Below are 23,742 nucleotides of genomic sequence, written 5' to 3'. Positions count from 1 at the left end.
TTTTCAGAAATTCAGCTTTTGCCCCCTTATGTCTAGTTGCTCACATCATTTGCACAAGTACAACAGAGAGCCGGCATTTGAGATGTTGGAACATCAGTGAGATGCACACAAAGACACTATGCACCCAGAAGCCCCAACTGCGAACAGTAGCACGTATTTGCACTAACATATCTTTTCCAAGCATGTGGTGCTCCATATGGATGTTGGATATTACATATACTTTCATAGACCACGCTGCAACCTTGTGCATGTGAAATTAGCAGTAATGCATACGTGTAGTCACCTGGAGAAGATTCACTGCAAAACTAACCGGACCAGGCCTACTATAGTTGCTTAATTATATTGAACAATCCTGTAGGCTTGATTGCCTGACTTTAACATGGCCACATAGCTGGACAGGATCACTCCAACTCTAGAGTTGTGTTTATTCCATGCTTGAGCCCATGATATTTGCAGTCTGATTTCCTTATATCACAATGAGTCATTTTCCCCTTGAGCCAAATATGAGCATCAAAATCATAGAGCGCATGCTCAGTTTAATTCAATGATGCCATTTTGCAATGATTTGAAAAGCACCGTCCCTGCTCGTATCTTGGGTCCATGTTGAACAATTCTGATGATCGCCTTCTATTAAATAGCTTTCACACACGTTACCCACTAGCGCACCAAAGGTCACTAAATCCATTTACAGAATCCAAACAGCAATTCCAGAGGATTATTGTTTCTGTAGTCTGCATTTCAGAGGCATATTTATTTCTAATATTTCCTGTCACTCTAGACTTGTAAGGCTATCTGCATGAGGCCAAATTATTTACCATTTATATTGGGAATAAGATCAGCATTGGGCATTTGAATCACATTCAGAGACAGAAATGTAGAGGCCCATCATTTAGATGCCAAAGGCAGAGAGGCCTACAAACACTCCTCTGCCATCACGTATCGTTGCAAGTGCTTGCCAGAAAATCTTTGAATCCCCTAAAAGGAACTTGTGGATGAGGATCGACTCGACTTCAAAGGGCTTCCAGTGCCAAAATCCTGCCTCGCATTTGTCCAATTCTTCATATCTGCCACTACTTAATGTTCCAACATGTGGAAATGAAGAGTATCTTCCTTACCAGTGACTCCATGTAACACAGCAAGCAACTTGACCCTCAACTATGAATAGGGACAGCTTTTTCCACTTTTTCCACTTTGTCACTAACTGCACTCACTCCCTCTGAAAATACGTATTTACAAGAACACAACCTGCCTTGTGCAAGCCTTCCTCTGCAAGATGACTCTCTCTCTCTCTCTCTCTCTCTCTCTCTCTCTCTCTCTCTCTCTCTCTCTCTCTCTCTCTCTCACTCTTTATATCTCACTTTCCAATAACACATCCAACTTCCAGTCAACTGTTCAGGCCATCGCGAAAGTGGTCTGCAAGTGGTGTTCCCGGTGACCTGGATGTTTTGCTGCTGTTACTGCACCTTTAAGCCTGCCTGGAGGTTGGGCTCTGATCCTTCTGCCTGCTGGGAAACCTCCTATAAATCCACCATTCACCGCGAACGAGGCCGCGAAAGTGGTCTGCAAGTGCTGTTCCCCGGTGACCTGGACGTTTTCCTGCTGTTACTGCACCTTTAAGCCTTCCTGGAGGTTGGGCTCTGATCCTGCTGCCTGCTGAGAAACCTGCTATAAATCCACCATGTGTTTGCAGGTGGGGGCAGGTGTTTCATTGCGTTGATACCTTTGAAGGAACTGTTGGAAGGTGCTGAATGATGAAAAAGTCCTCCGGTGCCTTGAAGGACACGGTGAGCGAGGCTGGGAGCTCACACACGAGACTACAGGTGAGACAGCGTTGGCATTCACTACTGTCTAATACACCTCGGAACCTGCCCTGCTCAACATCAAACTCAAGTAATTTACCTTTAAAACAATCCTGTCTACCATTCGGGACAAATGACCAAATGAACGCTTCTTCTGATCGAACTCTGCTGGCTGCGAGTATCGATTGAAGAAAAGAGAGGGAGCCAAGGAAACATCCGGCTGTAACCGCCCACGATGACAGCAGACTAATGATCGCGAGGGGAGCTGAGGGTTAGGGGGAGTGAAACCCCCTTTCTCCTGCAGTGGCCTTCCCGTCAGGCCCATGACTGCTGAGCGACAGCGGCCGGCTGGCGAGTGAGGGGCCGATGGAGTCGGGAGCAGAGCTTCCAGAGTTTCCCCCGCTCTCAGCCTGCAGGCCAGTTCCCGCTCTCCCTGAGGTCTTAGGTGAGGACCCTGTCGGGGGGAACAAGTTAATCAAGACTGGCGGGGAGAGTACACTCCCTGAATGGAGACTTGCTGCCTACCCACTAGTATTTCTCATGACGTCTTGCTAAATGCTAATGAAGGGGAGTGCGAAGAGGCAAGTAATGAAAGGAGAGAATCCATGGGTGCGGGCTGTCCTGGGGTGAGCTCTTCGAACTCTTCTGTGTTCCAATCCCCCAGGCCCCCTCTGAATGCACAAATAAGTGGAAAGGAGTTCCCACGATCGTTGGAGGTACCCCAAGTGGGCAAATCCATGGGAGATGATTATTTGGCACGAACGAGAGACCGCTAAAATACCTCTACAGGATCAACAGTCTCACTTACAATTCCCGACTCGGACGGGAGTGGAAGATGATCACGAAGTAGCTAAGGACCAAGGGTCTCTAACTTGGGAAGAAGCCAAAAATTGGGATGTCTTTGATGACCCCTCCTTAATGCCCGAAAGGGGTGAGAACTTAGAGAGATCTAGCTTGTGCAATGGCGAGAAACCAATAACACAAGACATGACACGAGAGATTCCTGAAGATAAATGGAAGAAACTAGAAAGACGAGCGACAGGGGATGAAAAGATCCTATTCCCAGACCAAACAGGAAGGAGACTGCCTGCACGAAATTCGAGCAACCGGACAAATGAAGATTTGCGTAACTCAAAGCTTGCTGATAAATTGATTAAAGATATCTCAGCCCTAAATGGGAAGATCGTCCGGGAAAAAGTCTGTCCTTTATTAAGGACAAAATTGCAGCCCAAGACACTAATCCACCAAAGGCCCCCTATATTGGAGAAGTCCAACAAGCCTGCTCTGCAAATCCGGAAAAATGCCAAGAAACTCGATTGTTGACAGATTTAAACCCAAACAACATCTTACTTTCTAAATGGGAGGAGACATTCAGAAAGGAAAGGATAGAGACTGCTTCCCAAATACAAAATACAGTAATGGCAGCCCTCACAAAAGCAGTAGCCCCTTTCCTAAAATTATATGAAACAATTAATGAGTCTCTGCAGGATTTACTATTTGTTAATCTGAAATCTAAGGAACAGATTAGCAATCTGGAGAACTTCACAAAAAGAATGCAGAGAAGGCTGGACAGAGAAGCTGAACAAACGCGGATATGACAAACTCTTCTTGTAGTGCAAGTCAGAAATGAGTCAAATGACAAAACTCTTCTAATGGAAGTGGTTCTCGAAGGTTGTAAGTGGATGAGGAGTCTCCACTGCTCCGGTAAAGAGCAGTATATCCAAGTCACAAAGCCTGTTCTATCAGGCAGAGATTCTCCTTTGGACACAGAAAATCAGCCCCACACTATTAATAAAAAAGTATTGAAGAAGGGTAACCAGAACTCATCAGAATCTTCAAGTAAAGGGAGCCCACTCCAACTATCTAAGGACAAAACGATACGGTTGCAGAAAGACACTTGTGGCTTAAAGGGGAAAGACAAAATTCGAATTACTCCTATAATAGAAGTAGATGGGAAAACTCTCCGGAAACAAGTTTTTCGATCTTTCAAGCTACTAATCCAACAGCTAAACCACAGGTAAATCAGAACAAGCTGACTAGGGGAAAAAAAATCTAAAATCCAAGCCCAAAACCGGAAACAACAAGACTCAAGAGCCTTTCTAAGGAACACAAGAACTACCACCCGAAGTAGATCATACACAAGACTGAGACGATAACTGGTGCTAAAGAGCAACCCGTAAGAAGGGCGAGTACAAGACGTAGATTGGCAATCAGAAAATTAATTTGATGACTCCCAGATTTTGGATGCATGCCTAAGTGATCTTATCGAAGTCCTGGAAAATAACAGATAGGCAGAAGCATGGGACAGCTTTAGTTCAGCAGATTGGCAGAAAATTAATGATTCGGCTGGGGTTTAGCCAGCAACAAGTAAGGGTGATCATAATTTGGCACCAAGTTGTCCCAAACAAACTACAAAGGATGGGAACAAGCCGCCAAAAATCATTAAAAGAGACTGATAAAGGCTGCACGGATTCAGGAGAAATTAGCATGACCGAGGACTTCCAAACATTAGAAGACAAAAGTAAGGGTTGTGAAAAAGAAGTCAACCTAAAGAGAAATATGAAAGAAACAGAAAAAAAAGTACAAAATAAAAAGATGAAAGTTAAAGTCCACAGAACGATCAGAATTCCAAGTTAGAAAGTGGAGAGAAATGCCCCGGCTGAAGTAAAAAGAACTAACAAAGAAATAAAAATCCAGCTAGAGAAAACCTTGAAGGGCTCAAAGAAATTCATTCTGAATCGTGAAACGGTAATGAGCATCTTGTGGCAGAGCCTGACACTACATTTTATTTCCTCAGATTACATAGTAATTGTGGAATTTCCCAAAGAAAAGAGATTGGACTTGGTGATCCTCCATTTAAGATCTGGTATGATTAAGGATTCGCTGATGGAGATGAAAGATACATTATCTAAACTGGGGTACAACCTGGCGGAAGTGAAAAAAAACGGCGTGTCCTCTGGCAGATCTCCCCCTCAAGAATCGAAAAGGGCCCTAGTAAACCACCCTGTGGAGATCAAGCTGGAAAGTAAACTCGAAATTAAGTCTACAGTTGATAAAGAACATAATAATCGCGAAATTGAAAAAGGTCTTAAAAAGAACGAGAGAGAGGAAGCCCAAAGGGAGGAAAAAAATTAGGCAACATGCGAAACTTCAGTGACTAAAGTAGAAGCTTGACCCCTGGCCCTACCATCAAGAACCAATGGGAAAACATATATTTTCACTATTGACAACTCCAGAAAGCCTGTAAAAACCAAAATAAACATTAAAAAAAATCACAGAATGGAGCAATTGGTCATGGATGGCCGAAGCCCTAGTGGCAAAGAAAAGACAATAGACCTCCAATAAGAAACAAGCCAAAAACTTGCATATTGCCTCATGGAATTCACAAGGCTTTAAGCATTTCTATTCAGATGAGGACAATTTCTTGGGGTTTCATGACATTGTTTGCCTCCAAGAAAATTTGGGTGCGGGAGACACTGAGATGTGATGACTATGAGGTTTATATAAATCCCACCAGGAAAAGTGAAAAGGGGAGACCCTATGCAGGTCTGTTAGTTAATGTCAAAATAACGAAAAAAATTCATGTGTTAGAGCATTTCATTCCGAACCCCTTTGTACAGATCCTGACCATTAAAATAAGGCTGGCCAATAACGAAGTCAATATCCTCGTGATAAATGCCTGCTGGAGCGAAAATAAATGTTTAATCAAAGACTTCATTGATGACATCATGGGAAAAATTGACAAATCAATGATAGAAGACCCCAATCAATTAATTAACGTATAAAGTGAGGAAGTTAAGGAATGATCAACATCTGGGCGATAAAGAATGTAGATGGAAGACCGAAATGGGAATTGGCTCCACGAAGATGCTAAATGGCTCAATAGCTGGGGACCTTAAGTGTGCTGACACTTGGTTCTGCGGCAGCAATTTTGCCTGTTTAGAGTACTGTTTTGTGGCTGGGTACACATGGCAATATATCAAATCATTTGAAGTAAAAAAGCAAGCAAATATTGGCCATGCTTTTCTGGACATAGAAATGACGTGGACAGGGGAGCAATATGATCCATCCAAAATAACTCCTGTGGAAGTATGTTGGGGTCGAAATAAACTGAGAATAAAGCAGGAAACCCTTGCTGGCCTGACAGAAGAATATAATTGCCATGTGACGAGCAACCCAGAGGATGTAGATTAGGACTGGCTGCTGATGGCATTTAAAACTAAACAAGATCCAACTAAAGTAACAACGACAAACAGGAAACACGCCTATAATAAAGTTTTAGTTAACAAAAGGAAAGAATATCGATCTCAATTACTCTGACTATCAAAAAAGGGATAATACCAAGAAAAATGAGTCTATCAGGAAGTGCAACCATGCCCATAAAACTGGCTGAAGTCAACAAAAGCACACAGAGTACAGCACAGTGCTGAAAGAAAGTTGGCCACGTGTCTGTAACACGAGACGTTTATGGGACATTATCAACAACAGAAATGACTTTCAAGCGGCTGTTGCAACCAACCAGGTGTCAGAAGAAAGATGGATTTGCCACTATACCCCTCTCTTTGGAAGTAAAGAGTGCATTAAAAAACAAGAAAAAACAACTCATGGCAGCCATGATCAATCGTTTTTGGATGTTCAACAAGCGCAGTTCTTCAAGGGCGCTGTGCCTGATGGTGCCTCTAATCAGATGCTCAGAGAAAATAAAGAAAAATGGGCAGATTTTGTTTATCTTTGGTTTAAACAAGTTACGAAAACCAGAACTATTCCAGCGTCATGGAAGGACGCCATTGTTGTACTGATTTTTAAAAAAGGGGATCGCATCTAACCAAGGATTTACAGGCCTATAGCCTTATTAGACTCAATTGGCAAACATTTTGCATCTGTACTCCTGCGCGACCTCAAAATATGGGCAAAGAAAGCGGACATCCTAGATAAACGTCAGACTGCCTCTGTAAACTTGTTCATTCTGAATCTCCTGAAACTAAGAGAGCTTGAATCCACGAATAAAATTTACCTTGGATTCATAGACCTTGAACAAGCATTTGACGTCATTAGCCGTGAATTACTATGGGCAAAATTAAAGAGATGGGGCTGCCCCGAAGATCTTTTGGAAGCAATAAAAGCACTGTATACAGACACAACTATACAAATTCAGCTTTGCTAAAATGGCCCCCTATCGAAAAGATTGGTACTTTTCGGGGGATCAAACAGGGATGTGCCCTAACACCATTTCTGTCTGTTCTTTATCTGGCAGACATGATGGACTCGCAAAAATGTCAATCAGGGCCTTTCCACCTAGGATCGAGGACACAGAAATTCCATGGATACTTTACACAGACGATTTGATCTTTGTTGACTTAACCGCTTTAGGTCTCCAAAGGCACCTGAATGCATTCAAAGTTTACTTGGATAACAACGACATGAAGATCAATGTAGAAAAGTCAAAGGTGATGATCATGCAATATGCCTACGGCAATCAAAAAAAGTTTAAAACGTTCAAATGGAAGATCGAAATTAGCCCACTTGAAATAGTGGATTCCATTATGTACCTTGGAATACGGATCAACAGAAATGTAAACGAGCTGGGCCAATATATGTTCATCAGGGAAAAACTCCTGAAACTGACAAATCAGGGAAGAGCCTTGCACTATCGCTATGGTACCTTTTCCCTGATCTCCACTGTCACCTTTTTCAAGCAAAAGGTGACAGCAGTAATAACATATGGTGTAGAGGCCCTAATGAATCTCTCTTGGAAAACTTGGGAGATATGCAAAGCTTTTTTTGGTGGAAGATATTGAGATTACCGAATACAGTGTCAGCAGCCACAATAAGATATAAGTTAAGACTGCAGTCATTAACATCAATGTCTTATGGAAATCACTCTCTCTGTTCCGAATATGTGTCATAGATTCCCCCCAAGCACCTTTTGAGATATTAAAAGGAATGGACTCAATAAAAAATAAAAATCTGTTGAGATGGAAATTGCAATGTAAAGAGCATTTAGATAACTTAAACATCGACCTTGAAACCATTAAAGGAAATCCAACCAAGGTGAAAAAGTCTTTATTGGAGAGGGACTGGATCGAAACCGTTGAATTAAAAGTCAGAGTAAATTGTACATAAATATCATCTGGGAACGGAGAAAGGTAAATGAATTACCAGCATATCTGATGAAATTTCCATCGCCTTATTACATAGATTTACTGATACGATGCCGATTAAATATCTTGGCATCCAAAGAACTGCTTCTGTTTAGAAAACAGATAACGGCTCGGGAAGCTGTATGTCGCTTCTGTAGAGAGACAGATACGATCGAACAACTAGACACTTGATGCTAACTTGCCCCTCGCTAATTGAGCAAAGAACAAAGGTGATGGGATCTTTTTCAAAACATCCTGATCCATTTGGTGAAAGTCAGCTATGGCAGATGCTACTAACAGCTGCTAAAATAGGGCAAACAATAGATGCCCTGAAATTTCTTGAGATACTGCAGATAGACGAAACGGCTACCTAAAATCCAAGGAAGGCAAACTCTAGGCGTTAGCTTCTAAAGCTAAAAAGGCTGGAGCTACATTGATATGAGGACAGACTATTTCTGATAAATAGAAGGATTACTTCTCTTTTGAACTGATGATGTATGTATGGATGTATGTATGTATGTTAAAGGTTGAAAGATAAACAACCAATAAAACAATAAAAAAATGAATTGTCCTCTCACACATCAATGGATGAAACACCCAACTCACCTCTTTGCACACCTCCCTAGACCATCTGATTGTTATATTACAAGCATCAAACCAACTCACAAGACATTTTACCCAATGAACCCAAGACATCTGTGTTTTATCCCTCTCCAAATGTATATCCTTTTCAGCATCCACTGCACCATCTTCATATTGGCCTTCTATAGAAATCAAAGTACCTAGCAAACAAACTATGTGCCTTGAGGCAGACCCAAATTACAGAGAGGTAAGCCTAAGCCCATCTTGAAATTCCAAAATGTTATACAGTGGGACTCTTTCCTCTGATCTTGCATTTACTCAACTTAATGCCCCCCTTTCTTTAGAACCTGGTGTCTCTACCCAAATTAAAAACACACACAATATACCTGCTCTGATGTTGATATCCCCCTGATCCCCTATATGGGGATGTGCAAAGTAAACGTGTTTCTCTATCTAAGTCCAGTTTTAAAGTCACACAAAATACAGGTGTTGATGTGTCTTATAGGACTAACTGGAAAAATGTTACAGAGATGTGAGCATGAATCATGATGCATTGTTCCATTTCTGCAGAATTTCTAGTTCTTTCTAGTTCTTCAAATAAAAGTATCCAAACCTGAATTTTGTGTAAGTAACTGAAAAAGAACGTTGTTCGGATTGGTTGTTCATGGATACCCTCCACATATTTATCCATGTGCAAGCAATCGAAATGGAAAGGCTTACAGAAGTGTATTTTGTGGAGAGATCTATAGTGTTATGTTCACGCAGAAAATAAGCTTGCAATTACAGGAATCTAAACAAAGTACTGAAGCATTCAATATTTGTACAATGAGAACCACTCAGTATTCTTAGATAATACCATACAAATATAGATTTACTCTCAACATAAAACAGTCTTATTCTTTAAGAAACGGAGACTACATTGAAATGTAATGTATGTTAGAATGGATTTCTGATCTCTGCTCTGGTGAACAGATGTTCAGGAGACCATGCTAGGTTAGTGAAATAGGGAACACTTCTGTGAAGTTAGCCAGGACAATTCAAGGTAGCTTGGAGAGCGGTGACGGCTAAGTTTCAGGAGCAGTGGGGATTATCTGAGGTCTTGGATGAGCACACATAGCAGGACGACAAGAATTACCCTTAGACAGTAGCATATCAAAAATATGCAATTTATAAGGCCCAAAACAAACACAGGTGAAAAATGAAGAACACAGTAATACTACTACTTAAACAGACACTAGGTCAAATATATGAACAGTCACTTTTACGGTCAATGTGGGAGAGTGTGGATTCCTGCAAAAACATGTGAGGAGGTAAAGCAAACAAACTTTATCACAATGGCCAACTCCAGAAATCGATATCCCTAACTTAAGAAGTCCAGCCCTAGGAAGATCGGAGCCATGTGCACAATGTTAGGTTTTTGCATAAAAACGCGTGTTGAAGCGTAAAGCTTACAAAGGTCAAACTTAAATGGGAAGGAAAAGTTAAAAGAGGAGACTGGAGTGTGAGGAAATGTGTTCCAAGAGTCAGAGGCGGGTCTGCTATGGAGAACAAAGCTGTCCCCAACCTTTGGACGACTATAAGAAGCAAGAGCCACCCAAGTCAAGACAAGGACCACAAGGTATCCTTGGTGTGCAAAAACGGTATGGATGAACTATGGGTCATTGCTAAGTAGTATGATTAACCACCACCATAAACTCACTCCAGGTTCAAACTTAGCGGGTTTGAAGAAGGTCATGTGGACTACGAAATCCCCTCCTTGGTTATGTTTCAAAGTGCACAGGCGCTGCTGGTGTGGATGTGGATCAGATTTACATCTAGAGCAGGATCTCTTGTTGTGAATGAAAGACTAAGGGAGCACAGATGCAGCTGGTCTCAGGACACTTGAAGAAAGGTGAAAATGTTGCAAGCAGTGACCACCACTGTTCACATAGTAATGCAGGAGCATCCAAGTCAAAGCAGTAGGGTTGACGAGGTTTGGCAAGAAGAGGCTTTGCAGTGTGAACTAGTGTTCTCCCAAAGCTTGAGCAGAAACTCAATGTGGTAGCACTCCAGCATGGCTGCTAAGGTACAAGCTGGTCAGTCCACTGGAGGGTCCAGGGACACTTCCGAGAAGGCATGTTTGCAGGGCACCAAGGAGGTGTTGAGCATTATTGGCCCCACCACTCCAACAGGTTGAAGCAGCTTTGCAGGTTTGCGTAGATCCAGAGCAAAGCAGGGCTCTACCGGGAAAACAGTGCGTTCAGGCTGCCAAACATACAATCTGTGTGTCCGGACATTTCTTGGATCTACTTCGCTTCTCAGGATACTTGGCTCTGTTTATAGCTCGATTCAGACCTAAGGGTGATCTGTGGGACTGCACTGTAAGGATATATATATGGGGTTTTATTGCCATGCAACATGCAGCATGGAGGTGCAGCCATATGTAAGGTATATTCAGAATTTTATTGCCAACCTACAATTTAAATTTTTTTTTTATTGTGTTAACTAAATTAACAGTTTTTACATAAAGAAAAGTCCTGTTCATCGAGTGTTTTTAATATTTTTTTTCCATTTTTCCATTTTAGTTCTTCAAGTTGGTTGACAATTTGATTAACGAAAGGGCTAAGTCCTTTGGGGTTTTTTCCATTCATTAACGGGTGGCGTCCAAGTTTAGACTATGCAAAAAGTTTACCAAAGCGATGACTGGTCTTCGAGTTAGCCCATTCATCAAGAAAGTCCACCAGTAGTCCTTGTCCAGTCTTGAAAATTTAAAATAGAGATGACCTAGGTGGACTTCCCTGTTGCCACTGGTACCAGGGCAATGGAGAATCAAATGTTTTAGACTTTCCTTTGAGTCTTGGTTCAAACAAAAACGACAAGAGTCGGTCTCAGATTTGCCTCGGGTTCTCAAAACCTTGTTTGTTTTTAAAATGTTCAGTCTTGCTCTAAGAAACGTCGAGCGGAAGGTCTTGTTTGGAAACTTCAATAAGTAACTAATAGGCTTGTTTATTTTTTGAGCAAATGGCGGAAGATGGGCTGCAGATTTGTAGTTTAGTGCTTTCAGCTGTGTGTCGCACCAGTCGGTTTCTTTCAATGTTTTTGCTGTCTTTGTTGGATTGGCTGTGAGCTCGTCCTCTGAACTTCCTATTGCTTTTAGGAGAGTTTGATTTTTAGGTATCCAGGTTCTGGCATTTTGTTTGTGCCTTTCTCAATATCTTCTTGCATTAGTATATAGATTTTCTCGTTAGATAATCTCACTTCCCTGTAGAACATCAGGCTGTCAAGGGATACCTTGCCTTCAAGTGAGATGAGGCCAAGTTCTCTTCTTCTACAGGCAGGCAGTCGTAGAACTTTTTTCCAAAGAAAGCCTTCCAGTTTGGGCAAGATTGAGTCTGGAATACTTGGGATGGCTGCCACTCTGTAGGTAAAAGCTGGAACCACTTTCATCCAGTAAAAGTTAGTTGCAGCCTTAACTGAAAAGCGATCACATATTATGATCAATTGATTAGTTAAGGTTTTATTTTTATGGATCAGAAAGTCTTGCATTGTTTGCTCATTCATCTTGTTGCTGAAGATGGTGCCCAAGTATCTGAAAGATTCCACTTTTTCGAGGCGAACGTCATTAAGGAACCATGCCTCTGATGTTTTTTGTTTGGCCACTTTAATTAGACGCATCAATTTAGTTTTCGAGGCATTGCTTTCCAGATCGTTAGTTTTCAAATATTCATTCAAATTGTCCAGTTTTCTCTGAAGCCCTGTCTTCGTTTGGTCAATGAGAATGATATCGTCTGCGTAAAGCAGCCTGCTGATCTTTTCAGAGCCCAGAGAGGGAGGGAAAGCTTTAACGTTTTTTTCAACATGTTGGTAATCACTGGTGTAGGCATGTAAAGTGTAGGCATTGTAAAGTGCCGGTGCCAAGGGACATCCTTGTTTTACTCCACAGCTTGTGCAATTTGATGAGGAGAGTAGACCTGTGCCATTAAGCCAAACTCTCATAGATGTTTCAGAGTAGAGTTCTTGTACAAGACGGGGGGACAATTCCAGTTGATGAGTTTTCTCCATAACTTCTCTCTATTTACTTTATCGAACGCTTTAGACAAGTCGATAAAAGCTAGGCACAGAGGGGGAGCCCCTCCCTGAACTCTGGCTTTGAGAATGTTGATAGTAAATATGTTTGCCATGGTGCTTAGACTTTTCCTAAAGCCAGTTTGAAAGTTGTCCCACCCTTCTGAAGAAGACACCCAGGCCTTGAAGATATCAAGTAGGAAAGACCCAAAGAGTTTTCCGATGCAATCAAGGAGTGCAATAGGCCGGTAGTTGTTCGGGTCGCATCTATCTCCTGATTTGTAAATTGGCACTACATTTGCTGTCTTCCAGGACGTCGGAATAGATCTGGTTGCCATGCACGATTCAAAGATTTCCGCTATCAGGATAGACCAGCTTGCCGGGTTAGATTCTAAATCCATATTTGACAGCCCGTCGGGGCCGGGAGCTCGCGATGATTTAAGTTTTTTGATTTTAGATTCAATGCAGGCTGGATCAAGTTCGATATCCCAGTGGGTACTTTGATGTTTCAAAGGTTCTGTCCCTTTCTCGGGTAAGTCGAAGAGGGCTGAAAAGTGGGTGATCGAGGCTTCCTCTGGGACGCTGGATGTTAGTGAGTCCTCACTTGATGAGCTTTTTGAAGCAATCATTGACCAGAAAGCCTTTGTTTGCTTGCCACTGAGAACACTCAGCATTTGCTCTGAATCATCTTGGTAGAGCTGGAGTTTAAAACCTTTTAACCAGTTCTTGTAAACATTTGTTGAAATCCGAGCTGCTTCTCTGTTAGTAGTGGAAGGAAAACGTCTGGCCTTTCTTATGGCTCGTCTCATCATGAGCCTTTTCTCTCTAAGTATCAAGTTGTTGTGATGGTGGGTCTTCACTTTAATTTGGCTGCCAATTTTTTGAACCTGGTATGGCTGTAGTAATGGGCAATAGTCCGTGAGGCTGGTTGACTCTTTTGAATTATTCAGTGCTTTTGCTTGACAATAATTTGTGGTTAGTGTCGTGATGGCTGAGCCTTTCAATCTCAAACATGTAGAGTTAGCATGGGTCTCGATGTTGGCCGTTCTCAGAGCACACAGACTCTTGTGGATATGTAGACGGGAAACTGTCCACGTCGTTTTCAGAAGGTTGTGGTCGCTGTTGAGTCTTCTGATAACCTCAAAACCTGTAACCTGCGTCAGAAGGTCTCTAGAGAGATAGACATAGTCTAGAGTTGCGTGTCTTCCAGCTAACTCCCAGGTTGGAAGGACCGGGTAAGATGCTTTACCCAAGAAGTGGGCGTTGTGAAGATCAAAAGTATCCATCAAGTAAGCCCATTTCTTTCCTCTTTGTAGAGAGTTTTCTGGTGATGTTGTGATATTAGCTTTTATTTGTGAGTTTTCAGCTCTTTTTTGCAATATATTGGCGTTTAAATCACCACAAATGATTATACTGTCGATTGAATTGTTTGATAGGGCGTCTTTCAAGATGTTTTCAATTTTTAATAGAAAATGCTCAGTTACGCATTCTTTCGGGTTCCAGTACAAGTTTACCAGTAGGTAAGTTGTTTTCTTTCGTTGACTTGGGTCTTGCAGGCTGGCGCCTCGTTGAATCATGGCTGCCAAAATATGCGGCTCGTCCGTTATGACTTTAAGAAACTGGAGGTTGGCTCCAATGCACAGAGCGATCAATAGTCCGGCCCTTGGTCGACCTGTAGCTCCTCTCAGGGCTGAAGAAGAGATGGTTACATAGCCCTCTATCGTTGGTTTGTTTTGAATCCATGTTTCTTGGAAACACCAGATATCATATGATCCGAGGTTTACATCTGAGGAGTGTAGTAGGTGAGTAAAACCTCGGATATTCCAGGAACCCAAGGTTAGGGCGGTAATAGATTCCGTGTTTGAAGGCTGGCTAGAGGAATCCTTGTTTGTCTGTCCTGTATTTGATTGCTAGTATCTTTGTTTTGTTGAGAGGGCTTTAGGGAGCCAGCCCATTGGTGGAAAATAAGATCTTACTTCATCTCCCCCTCCCTCCAGACAATAGCACATCGGGCTCTACCAGTCCCCAAGACCTGCCTGCGGAGGAGCCAGCAACCTACCCCGTCGATTCTGCTGCCGCCGAGGAGGAAGGTTTTGAGGGCATAAACGAAGACTGGGCGCCCTGCCTCTTACCTTTGGATCCGCAAGATTCACCCGCCCAAACTCTTCCTCTCGATCTGAACGCCGCTGCCGGCCGGGAGCCCGTCGCAGAGGTGACGAGTCTCCCGGCCGAAAAGCCGCAAATAGTGGAGAGTGAATTAGAAAACACGTGGCGGAGCCGCAACTCAGCATCGGTTACCCTGCCGACTACGCAGCCCTCGCTGAATGGGGAGGAACTTTCAAACTTAGAGGCCTAGCCCGTTCTAATGTCAGGTCTGGGCGATTGTCAGAATCTTTTCTTATTAGAACATCATAAACTGGGTCCCGCTCCTCCGGAAAACCAGGAGCCCCAGCTAACGAAGGACCCACCTGCATTGGGGGTCCACCAACTAGTCGCTACCCCTCTAAAAGTGTCAACTCTGCCCTCGCCTCCGGTTATTACCATCTTTTCAGCTAAATTAGCTGATCTTCGAAATAAAGAAGAAATCAAAGTGGAAATTCACCAAATACACAAAAATGAAGACATCTCCAGTCCCCCAAAAAATAATACTATCGGCAAGAGTACTGAGGACTGCTCGTACTCTACAATTGAGTACTCTGATGATGATTTGGATGTATCGGGGGATGCTACTAAACCTCAGACCATCCCTCAAAGACTCAACTTTTCGGAGCCACACTCTACGCCGACAGAATCAGTCCTCACAAGCTGACGCAATCCCACGGCGGCCAGTAACACTAAGCATCAGTTACAACATAGTACAACGTCTTTCTCCAAGTCTACTAAGCAGCAATCATGCAAAAAACCATCGATGAAAGACAAAACACCATCGCGTTTCTCTAAGGCCCAAAAAACACCAGCGATGGGATCCATAGTCGACTTCTTTGCGACGAAAACAAAACACCCACTGGAGGATGACAAAGCTGAGATATCGGACGCCAAACTTTTGGAAGGTACCCATCAAGATCTGATTCAGGAAAGTGAAAAAGACTCTTTGCGTTTTTGAAAAGATGGCAACTAAAAGCGGAGAGGCCAGGCCTTGGATCCACCTTGAATGCATTAGAACCTAAATCGACACCAAAGGTAACTAAATTTTTCACTGACCAAGTCCAAACCAATTGCGTCCCTGTGGCAAATAAGCGTGTTGAAGACTATGCGCCTGAGTCTCTATAACCCCAAAGAAGAGTCAACGTCTGACTGAACTCCCAGACTATGATATAACAAACTTGCACGGCCGGGAACTGAGGAAAAGAGACGCACTTCCTGGTTGTCCCACCTATGGGAACTCTGCAAGTGAGCGGCCCAACAATTGATGTCGATCCCCAACGGGAAGAAGCGAGCCTGATTCTATGCTCGACTCCAGAGCCGCCCAAGGCTCACCCACCACACCATCAAAAAGAAAAACAGACCTTTTTGCCATTATGTCATCTTTGACTATAGCACTAGCTCCCTTCACTAAGCTGTATGAAGCGCTTAATGACACAGCAAAAGATCAAGTAACTCTCTTGGCCTTCATCCAAACGCGACTTTCCTTCATTGAAGGTTACATTACAGCAAAGGAAATTCACAAACCTCCTACAGGAGAAGCCTCTTCGCAATCTGGAAACTCAGCTGGCTCTACAAAGTGCTCGAAGTCAATTCAAACGGAAGAGCAACCCATCAAAACCTTCCAATTTACAGGAAATTTGGTAAAAGAAGCCATGATAGCCCTTACCAACCAAACCAAAAGTGAGCCTCCTGGCCACACCGCAGTGAAAACAGCTGATGTTCCTCCTTTGAGCTCGATTTCACTGAAATCAAAAGAAAAAACAAAACACTTGAACAGTAAGACTATGTTGTCGCCCTCAATCAACCCGAAGAAACTTAACCTGAAAACCGCGACCAAATCCCAATTGAAAAATGGATGTGCAACCTGGTCCTCTGACCAATCCATCCAAAAAGACTGTGTTAAACTGAGCTGGCCATCTAAAACGACGACGAACAGGTCCTCAGCCAGACTTAAATTCAATGAAGATAGTCTGGCATCCTCACTAACGCAATCCTGACTACCTTTTGAGCCTAAATCCAATGATCTTACCCTTCTTCCTCAACCAAAGACTTCACAAACTCTCAATAAGGGAAAGCAGGATACGAACGACACTACCTTGTCAATTACGGAAAGTGAGTTGATGGAGGCGGCCTTAAATGAGACAGAAACTTGGGAGGCCTGGGACGAGGTCGACCGGAATCCACCACAAAAAAGGAAAAAAAAATGCAAACAGTCAATCTCCTGCCCCAATTGCCGTGGATCAGGATTACAAACAAAAACAAGAAAAAAAGACGCTCTCAGCGGAGCAAACAAGCCCAATCTTCCTAACACTGGAGAAGAAACAAAACCTCCTGGCAAAAAATAAAGGCACAAGAATGTTTCAATATCCACCGGCCAAGAAAACGGATAAGTTCCCTGTGCGGTCTACGTCCATCTAATAGGAAGCCATTAACGAGAGGAGACCATCAAAAACTATAAATATGAACGACCGACAGAAAACTCAATTCATTGGCGCACCAGAGTTCATAGAAGTCGCCACAGGGAAGAGCGTTCTACCACAAGAGATCGGACCACGAAAAGGCAACCTAAATTAGACCCTTATGCCAGACCCTCGGTTACACCAAGAAAACAATGGAATTCAAACTCCAGAGGGCCCAGAAACGTGACTCCACCAAGAAAAAAAGCAATGAACGCCGAGCCAAAAGAGAACATCTAAGACGTTCTGTTAGGTCTACCAAGACCCGCACCTTTACCCTGAAGAGCATCTGGAAAGAAGACGCATCTTTCATTCTCAACAGAAAAAACATTTTAAACATTTTGCACTTGGTCCCAGCACTCAAATCTCTATAAACAGAAGAGTTTATGATCGTGGAGTTTCAAGACAAAAAGCGAGATTACAGTGTTTATCTACATATACAGTCAGAAACAACAAAGTCACTCTTAACTAAGGCAAAAAACAAGTTAAGAGATTTAGGATATGACCTCATAGAATATGAGACCAACGAAGGTCACAAAAACAAAGAGCGTTCAACAGACAATTTGGATAGACGCTCACGAGCCAGAAAGATGAACGACCAACGTACCTATAGGACCTCATACTCGCATGAGCGTGCCCCATCACTCTCAAATTGGCGTAATGTAAGGTTCGCCCAACGGATCCAAAACGAGGGCCTCCATCTAAGCTCTTTGGAATTGGAAAGAGTCCCGCCGGGACCACAGAAAAACAGGAACATTACTATTGAACAAGATATTTCAACCAAAGGAAAAACAAGTTGAACGGCAAACAGAACCAAATTAGTCTCAAAGAAGACACAGATCGCTTTGTTTGGTTGCTTCCACCGCCGTCACTGCCATTGCGGGCTGATCACGCTCCTCCCTCGGGCTATTCAGTTCCGATGATGTTAGAACTGAGGGGAATTCTTCCAAGCCAGTAAAGACTTCCGTCTTGTCTGATTGATGTTTACTGAAATCCGACGGCACCAAGGCTTCAAGTAATTTGAAGTTTAATTGAGCTGTGGTTGCCTGCTTGGGGGGCACTTTTCTAGCCTGGTTCACCAGCTTCAGAGGACTCTGAGGCTCCAAGCCGCTGTCCTCGCTCTGGGTCCGCTGACTTTGAAGCCAGTGCCCCTCACTGCCTGTTTCACTGGCCAGCATCTCAGGACCGGGCAGACCACACAGAGCGGCCATGGACTGCTGTAGACTGCGAGCACCTCAGCGAGCAGCTCCGCGGCCGCTCTGCGGCTCGTATGAGGTTATGAAGGCTGTGTGGTCACTCCCCCCACCACAGCAATGGAAAGCAGACTGAAAGGAACAGGAGACTGCCGTAGACTGCGAGCACCTAGGCAACCTACAATATACAGCATAGAAAAACAGCCAGGCCCAGTTTGAAAATGCAGGCATTATTTCAGTGACAGCTAGCAGGCAAAGTGTCAGAACACATTAAAAAAAAACACAGTGTACTGCCAGTTAAATAAAGAAGTGCACAATTTATATTGGATGTTTCATGTGTGTAAACTGCATTAGAATACATAACTGATTAACCTGTACTAACATTACTAAAATACTAATTTCAACTTCTCTAACATTATAATTCAGCCTTCTATGCACAATGAAGTACAGTTCATGTTTTGGGTGAACTGTTTAAAATTAATTTTTTCCACGAGGAAATGCACACTAGTGTTTTCTTCATCTTGTGGAGAACAGAAATATATAAAATGCAGGAAGGGAAATTAAACATTTGCTTTAAAAATAAGTTTTCATTGTTTTGAAAAACGAAGGCTGGCACAGGGCACATTCCTTTATTCTGATTGGTAGGGATTGTAGGCAGACAAGCCACAACAACAGGGGGCTGAATGAGAGTTTTCCTAATGAATGAAAAAGTGGGAGTTGACAGTTCGTGCTGGGACCAGGAGACAGACAGACGGTGCCATCTCTGCTGAACTACATGTGGGTTGAGTGCTGGCTATGAGCATTATCAGCTGGCAGCTCCCCACACATTTACGGAGGAGTTTCGCACTGAACCTGGGTCTGCGAAGACAGCAAGGTCATCCTGGGATTTCAGATCACTGGCCTTGGTAAGATTATTGCCAAATGAGGATAAAAATGATGTATGTGTGTTGCTAGAATCCATTGGCAGTTCAGGGAGGTTAGAAAAATATTGTATGTTTATTTTTCTCTCTATATTCAAAGTGTGAGAACATAAATTCATGTTTTCAAAATACCTGCTTGTTTCTGTTCTGTTGTTCTTTTATGTCTTGCAGGTGATGCTGTAAATATCAGGTGGTAAGATATTTTGCGGTTTGTAACTGTCATGTAACACAAAGTGCAGATTAAAAAAAAACAGAAGCTTTGGTGTCATTCATGCATCTGTGAATTATTTATATATGGGGCGCAGAGGTGATGTTTATACCAGTGCAGTAGTGTATTTACCAATTTATCACTGTAGCTAAAATAGCAAACAAGAGAAAGTTAGTAGTAAATATCTACAAGGTAGGAATGTGTGTTTGTAAAGGTGATGAGTGATTCCTTCCTTGCATGCTGATGGGAAGGGGTGCCAGATTAGGTACATAGATTACTGGATGTACATAAGCCAGTAATACCAGCCACAAATAATAGGTGGTGCTATGAATAAACTCATTCGGTTCGCTGAAGTGTCCAAAGTCTGGGGTTCTCTACAGGCAACTAAAAGACATTCTAATAGAAAGGAAAGGTTTCTTTTATGATGGGGTTATAGTATAAAAAACATGCTCACAGCTATACCACAGGAATAAGATAATTCTGAGAATACCACAAAGTAAGATACCACTAAAATGACCACCAATACAAGCTAACAAGATATAGTCACTAAAATAGAGTGATACCAAAACCACTCTAAATGTAAGGCCAGTTTACCACAAATAAATTTGCAGTAAGAAAAATACCACCAAATCCCGAATTTACCCCAATAACACAAAATCTCTTACAGCACTCAGGCCCCCTCATCATATCCCAAAGTACAGTGAATGCTCACACCCAGCTAGCAAATGAGGAGATCTGCCCCACTCATGAATTTGCAGTGGTCCAATCAGTGACCACTGCAGCTCTCATGCTCTAGTATACGACAAGCATCCTGGCACCAGTAATGTGGATTGGGACCAGACAGTCCCAGCCCACTTCCTGGGTACCCACACACTTGACATGCATTAGCCTGCAAAAAGCACCGGCTTTCGGGAGAGAATGCATGCCCAAATAAGGACTCCCTTTGTCAAAAAGAGCAAGGGGAAGGCCAACAGATAGAATTGACAAAGGAGAAGACAAAGGACCTTGTGGTGCGGCCATGACTGACACTAGCCTCAATCATGAGCCAAATACGGTAGAACGTGGTATGGCTCAGTAAAAGTGAATAAAAATACATAAAAAGCTTCTGCTGCCACCAGTCTCCTCCTAGACACATTGTCCAGTTACCAAAAAATCCTTTAGGGATGTCTAGGGCCCAAAAACTCAAGGATCCCAGTGTGCGATACAGTAATGTACTTTGTGCACTGAAATACAGTTGCCAAAAGTGGCAACAAAGTCATAAGACGAAGGGAAACAATATTTCCCAGTACTGACTGACAGAAGGACAAGTTAGTTTCCCCAGAACGATGAGCGAAAGCCCATTGAAGAGCAGCTGAAAGCTCTGCTCCACTGGCAAAAAGTCAGGACGGGAGGCTCAAACAAAAGCAAAAGGTTGGGTGGGTCCACAAATATAGAGGTAAAATATCAGTAAGTGAAATTTTATCTAACAATGTATTACATTGACACGGTCACAATCATGCCTGGCCCAACAATAAGTCCTCTTTGCCTACAGGGCAAGTACTTGTCACGTCAATATAGTAATCTCTATGGAATACCAATCAATGTGGTCTATGCATGCAGGCAACTTGGACACTTACATTCAAACGCCTTGTGACATTAAGAAACATAATTAACAAATGTGAAGCAAATGAACAAGATACTATGTAGATCCATGTGTTCCAAGCAACAGTTTTGTAAAAGACTAACCCTCTTTGTTTACACAAGGTCAGATCGCTCAACAGGATTAACCTTTTCTTGGCATGTTTGAAACTGGTTCATCTGCGTGATTACATTAGTACTTCAGGGTGTATCCACGATTATCTCTAATTCACTGAATTGAAGTTTGGCAAAAATATGTATAGACCACCAAATATGACCATGTGAGTCTTGGAACAATGTATATTTGATGACTTTTTCTAGACTTCCTGCAGCCCACAAAGTCCATGCTGTCCAGCTCATAAAAGTGGCAATTTAACACCGAGCATTTACTTGAGGAAAGAGAGCAGCCCGGGCAGAGGTAAGACTTCAAAGAGTTCATGAACTACTGCAAAGAGCAAGAACACGTAAAAGAATATAATTCAACCGAGTGAGAGCTGTAACTGAGAAGACAGCCAACCGCCACACACACAGCAGAATAATGCAAATGCTTGTGGATCCTCGAGTGCCGGCTGACACATACGAAGGTTTGATGTGAGTCTCCTAGCGAAAAGGACTGGTCCTTGCTGGCATACTGCCCAAATGACAGTAGACAGGGATAAAATATGAAGTGATTTGAAATCGGCACCAATGTAGCTGACGCATAGCGTGAGTAAAATATGATCTCCGAGTGGGTGAAGCTTTAAAAAATGTGGGCTCTTCGGTTTTATTTTTAATCAAAGTATGTTACCACTGACAAAATGACTGGCCAAACCTAAAGTGATAAAATGGGGGCCATTTACAGTTAATTAATTAGCATATAATATATTCACTTATTAACACATCTGATATATTAGTCGAATTTAGTTAATCAAGCTAGACAATGGTCTGTCAGCTTACCCATTTGAAGTCCTGCACTCATGATGCAGAATTTGCTTTTTTTTCTTACCTAGTCAATCGAAGTTTAAGACATTTTAGGAGAAAGTCTGGGAGTTATGGAAAATACACATATTTGCGCATGCAATAAGGATGAGAAGCTTGACCTTGCCCACCACTTTGTTGGGAATGGTATTGCATGACTCTGAAAATGTTATGCCAAGGAACAGGTGTTTCTTTATTGTCTGAACCCAAGCACATTGACAACTGTTTATGGCTGCCAGTAAGTTTCAAACTGATACATATATGATTTTTTATCATAACTAACCTCAAAATATATATTGTCATTATGGTACATGACACTTATCCTATTAAATTTGGAGATCCACAAGGTTTTGAAATGGAAAATGGAGATTGTGCAATAATGTAATGTTATAATGAATTAACTTTGAAGGCTTAATGGAAATATTAATGGGAGTGCGCTTTTGCCAGGTGGTCAGTGCAACACATACCTTCGATTTCAGGGTACTTGAGAAAGAAGAGTAGAGCATGCCTTATTGTTATACTGACTGTTTCTGAACCCCCTATGAACAGTCCAAGAATGGTGCAGACCAGATTCTTCATGAAGTATTCCGTAGAGGGGTTGTCTTTTTCCTTGATTTTAAACAAACATCAATTAAATTGTATGTAAACATTATATGCTAATTTTACAGAACAACAGCACCCAATTTCATGATTCTGAAAAATACAATGCAAAGACCAACCAATTTGGATTCAAGCAAGTACACTGATTATTGCACGTAGCTGATAGCTGGAGATGAGGTATACTCAAAATAATGTTATAGGAAGAGGGTAAATGTACATTAGCAGTAACATCAGTGGCCTGCATATTTAGTATATATGTTGGCTGATCTCTTCACTCTATATATCTAATTTTTCAAATCTGAAATCAGACTAATATGGGATTGACATAGCCGCATGAACACTGCTGAATTTCCATATTCTATCACTAAGAGGTATCCCTTTTTCTCTAATGCAGCCATTTATTTAGTCCTAATGATCCAGAATGTGTAACAATGTGTAGTAATTGATCGAGAAATCCTAAATGATGGTAAGAATTATAATTAAAAGGAAAAATGGTTTCTATGAAATTCCAAAACCATTTTCCAGGGAAAAACAAATCAAATTAATTTATTACACCAAATTAAATTAAAGATTCACAGGACTCCATTAGCTCTTGAAACAACCTTCTGACCCTTCTCTTTCCCCTTAAAATGCTCTCTCTTCCTAAAGCCTTTTAATTAATTTTCTGTATGATAATTTTCCCCCAAGGAACAAGCCTGAGCCTGCCCAAACTTCTGAAGATTTAGGGCTCTAAAATGAGATTCAAGAAGACTCAGCTGAAAGAAAAATCCCTGGGAGCATGTGAACCTTCCGGAATCTCAATAATAGATTAGCAGGAACCCACAAATCACTTTTGAGAAAGTTTGCACAGGCTTTGTTTGGAAACCAATATTAACGATTATACAAACACTAGGGAAAATTATATATTTATCAAACATAAATATATTCCCACCTACAAAGAAACCTTAGCTCACACAGTACAATACCACATCGGAGCAGTCATTTTAAATATTAGCAAGTTTACATCAGTAATATAGTTACATTAAATCTTGAAAACACCTTGATCCCGTTTCACCATGGTGATGACAACAGCTAGACCCGC

At 42.1% G+C, this 23,742-nt stretch overlaps 1 protein-coding gene across 1 annotated transcript in view; it reads right to left on the bottom strand.

Moving 5' to 3' along the window:
- The window catches only part of LOC138520915 (cytochrome P450 2A6-like), a 181,735-nt gene that overhangs the window by 61,237 nt on the left and 96,756 nt on the right, over nucleotides 1-23,742 (bottom strand). Inside the window, exon 6 of the mRNA XM_069633342.1 lies at nucleotides 22,529-22,670. Coding sequence (XP_069489443.1) covers nucleotides 22,529-22,670 — 142 coding nt within the window. The remainder of the gene's footprint in view (nucleotides 1-22,528; nucleotides 22,671-23,742) is intronic.

The sequence above is a fragment of the Ambystoma mexicanum genome, chromosome 13 (genome assembly GCF_040938575.1).
Source record: "Ambystoma mexicanum isolate Mex_15411 chromosome 13, UKY_AmexF1_1, whole genome shotgun sequence".
Lineage (NCBI taxonomy): Eukaryota > Metazoa > Chordata > Amphibia > Caudata > Ambystomatidae > Ambystoma > Ambystoma mexicanum.
Note: the sequence above shows the minus strand (reverse complement) of the source record. Positions and strands in the feature narration are given on the sequence as shown.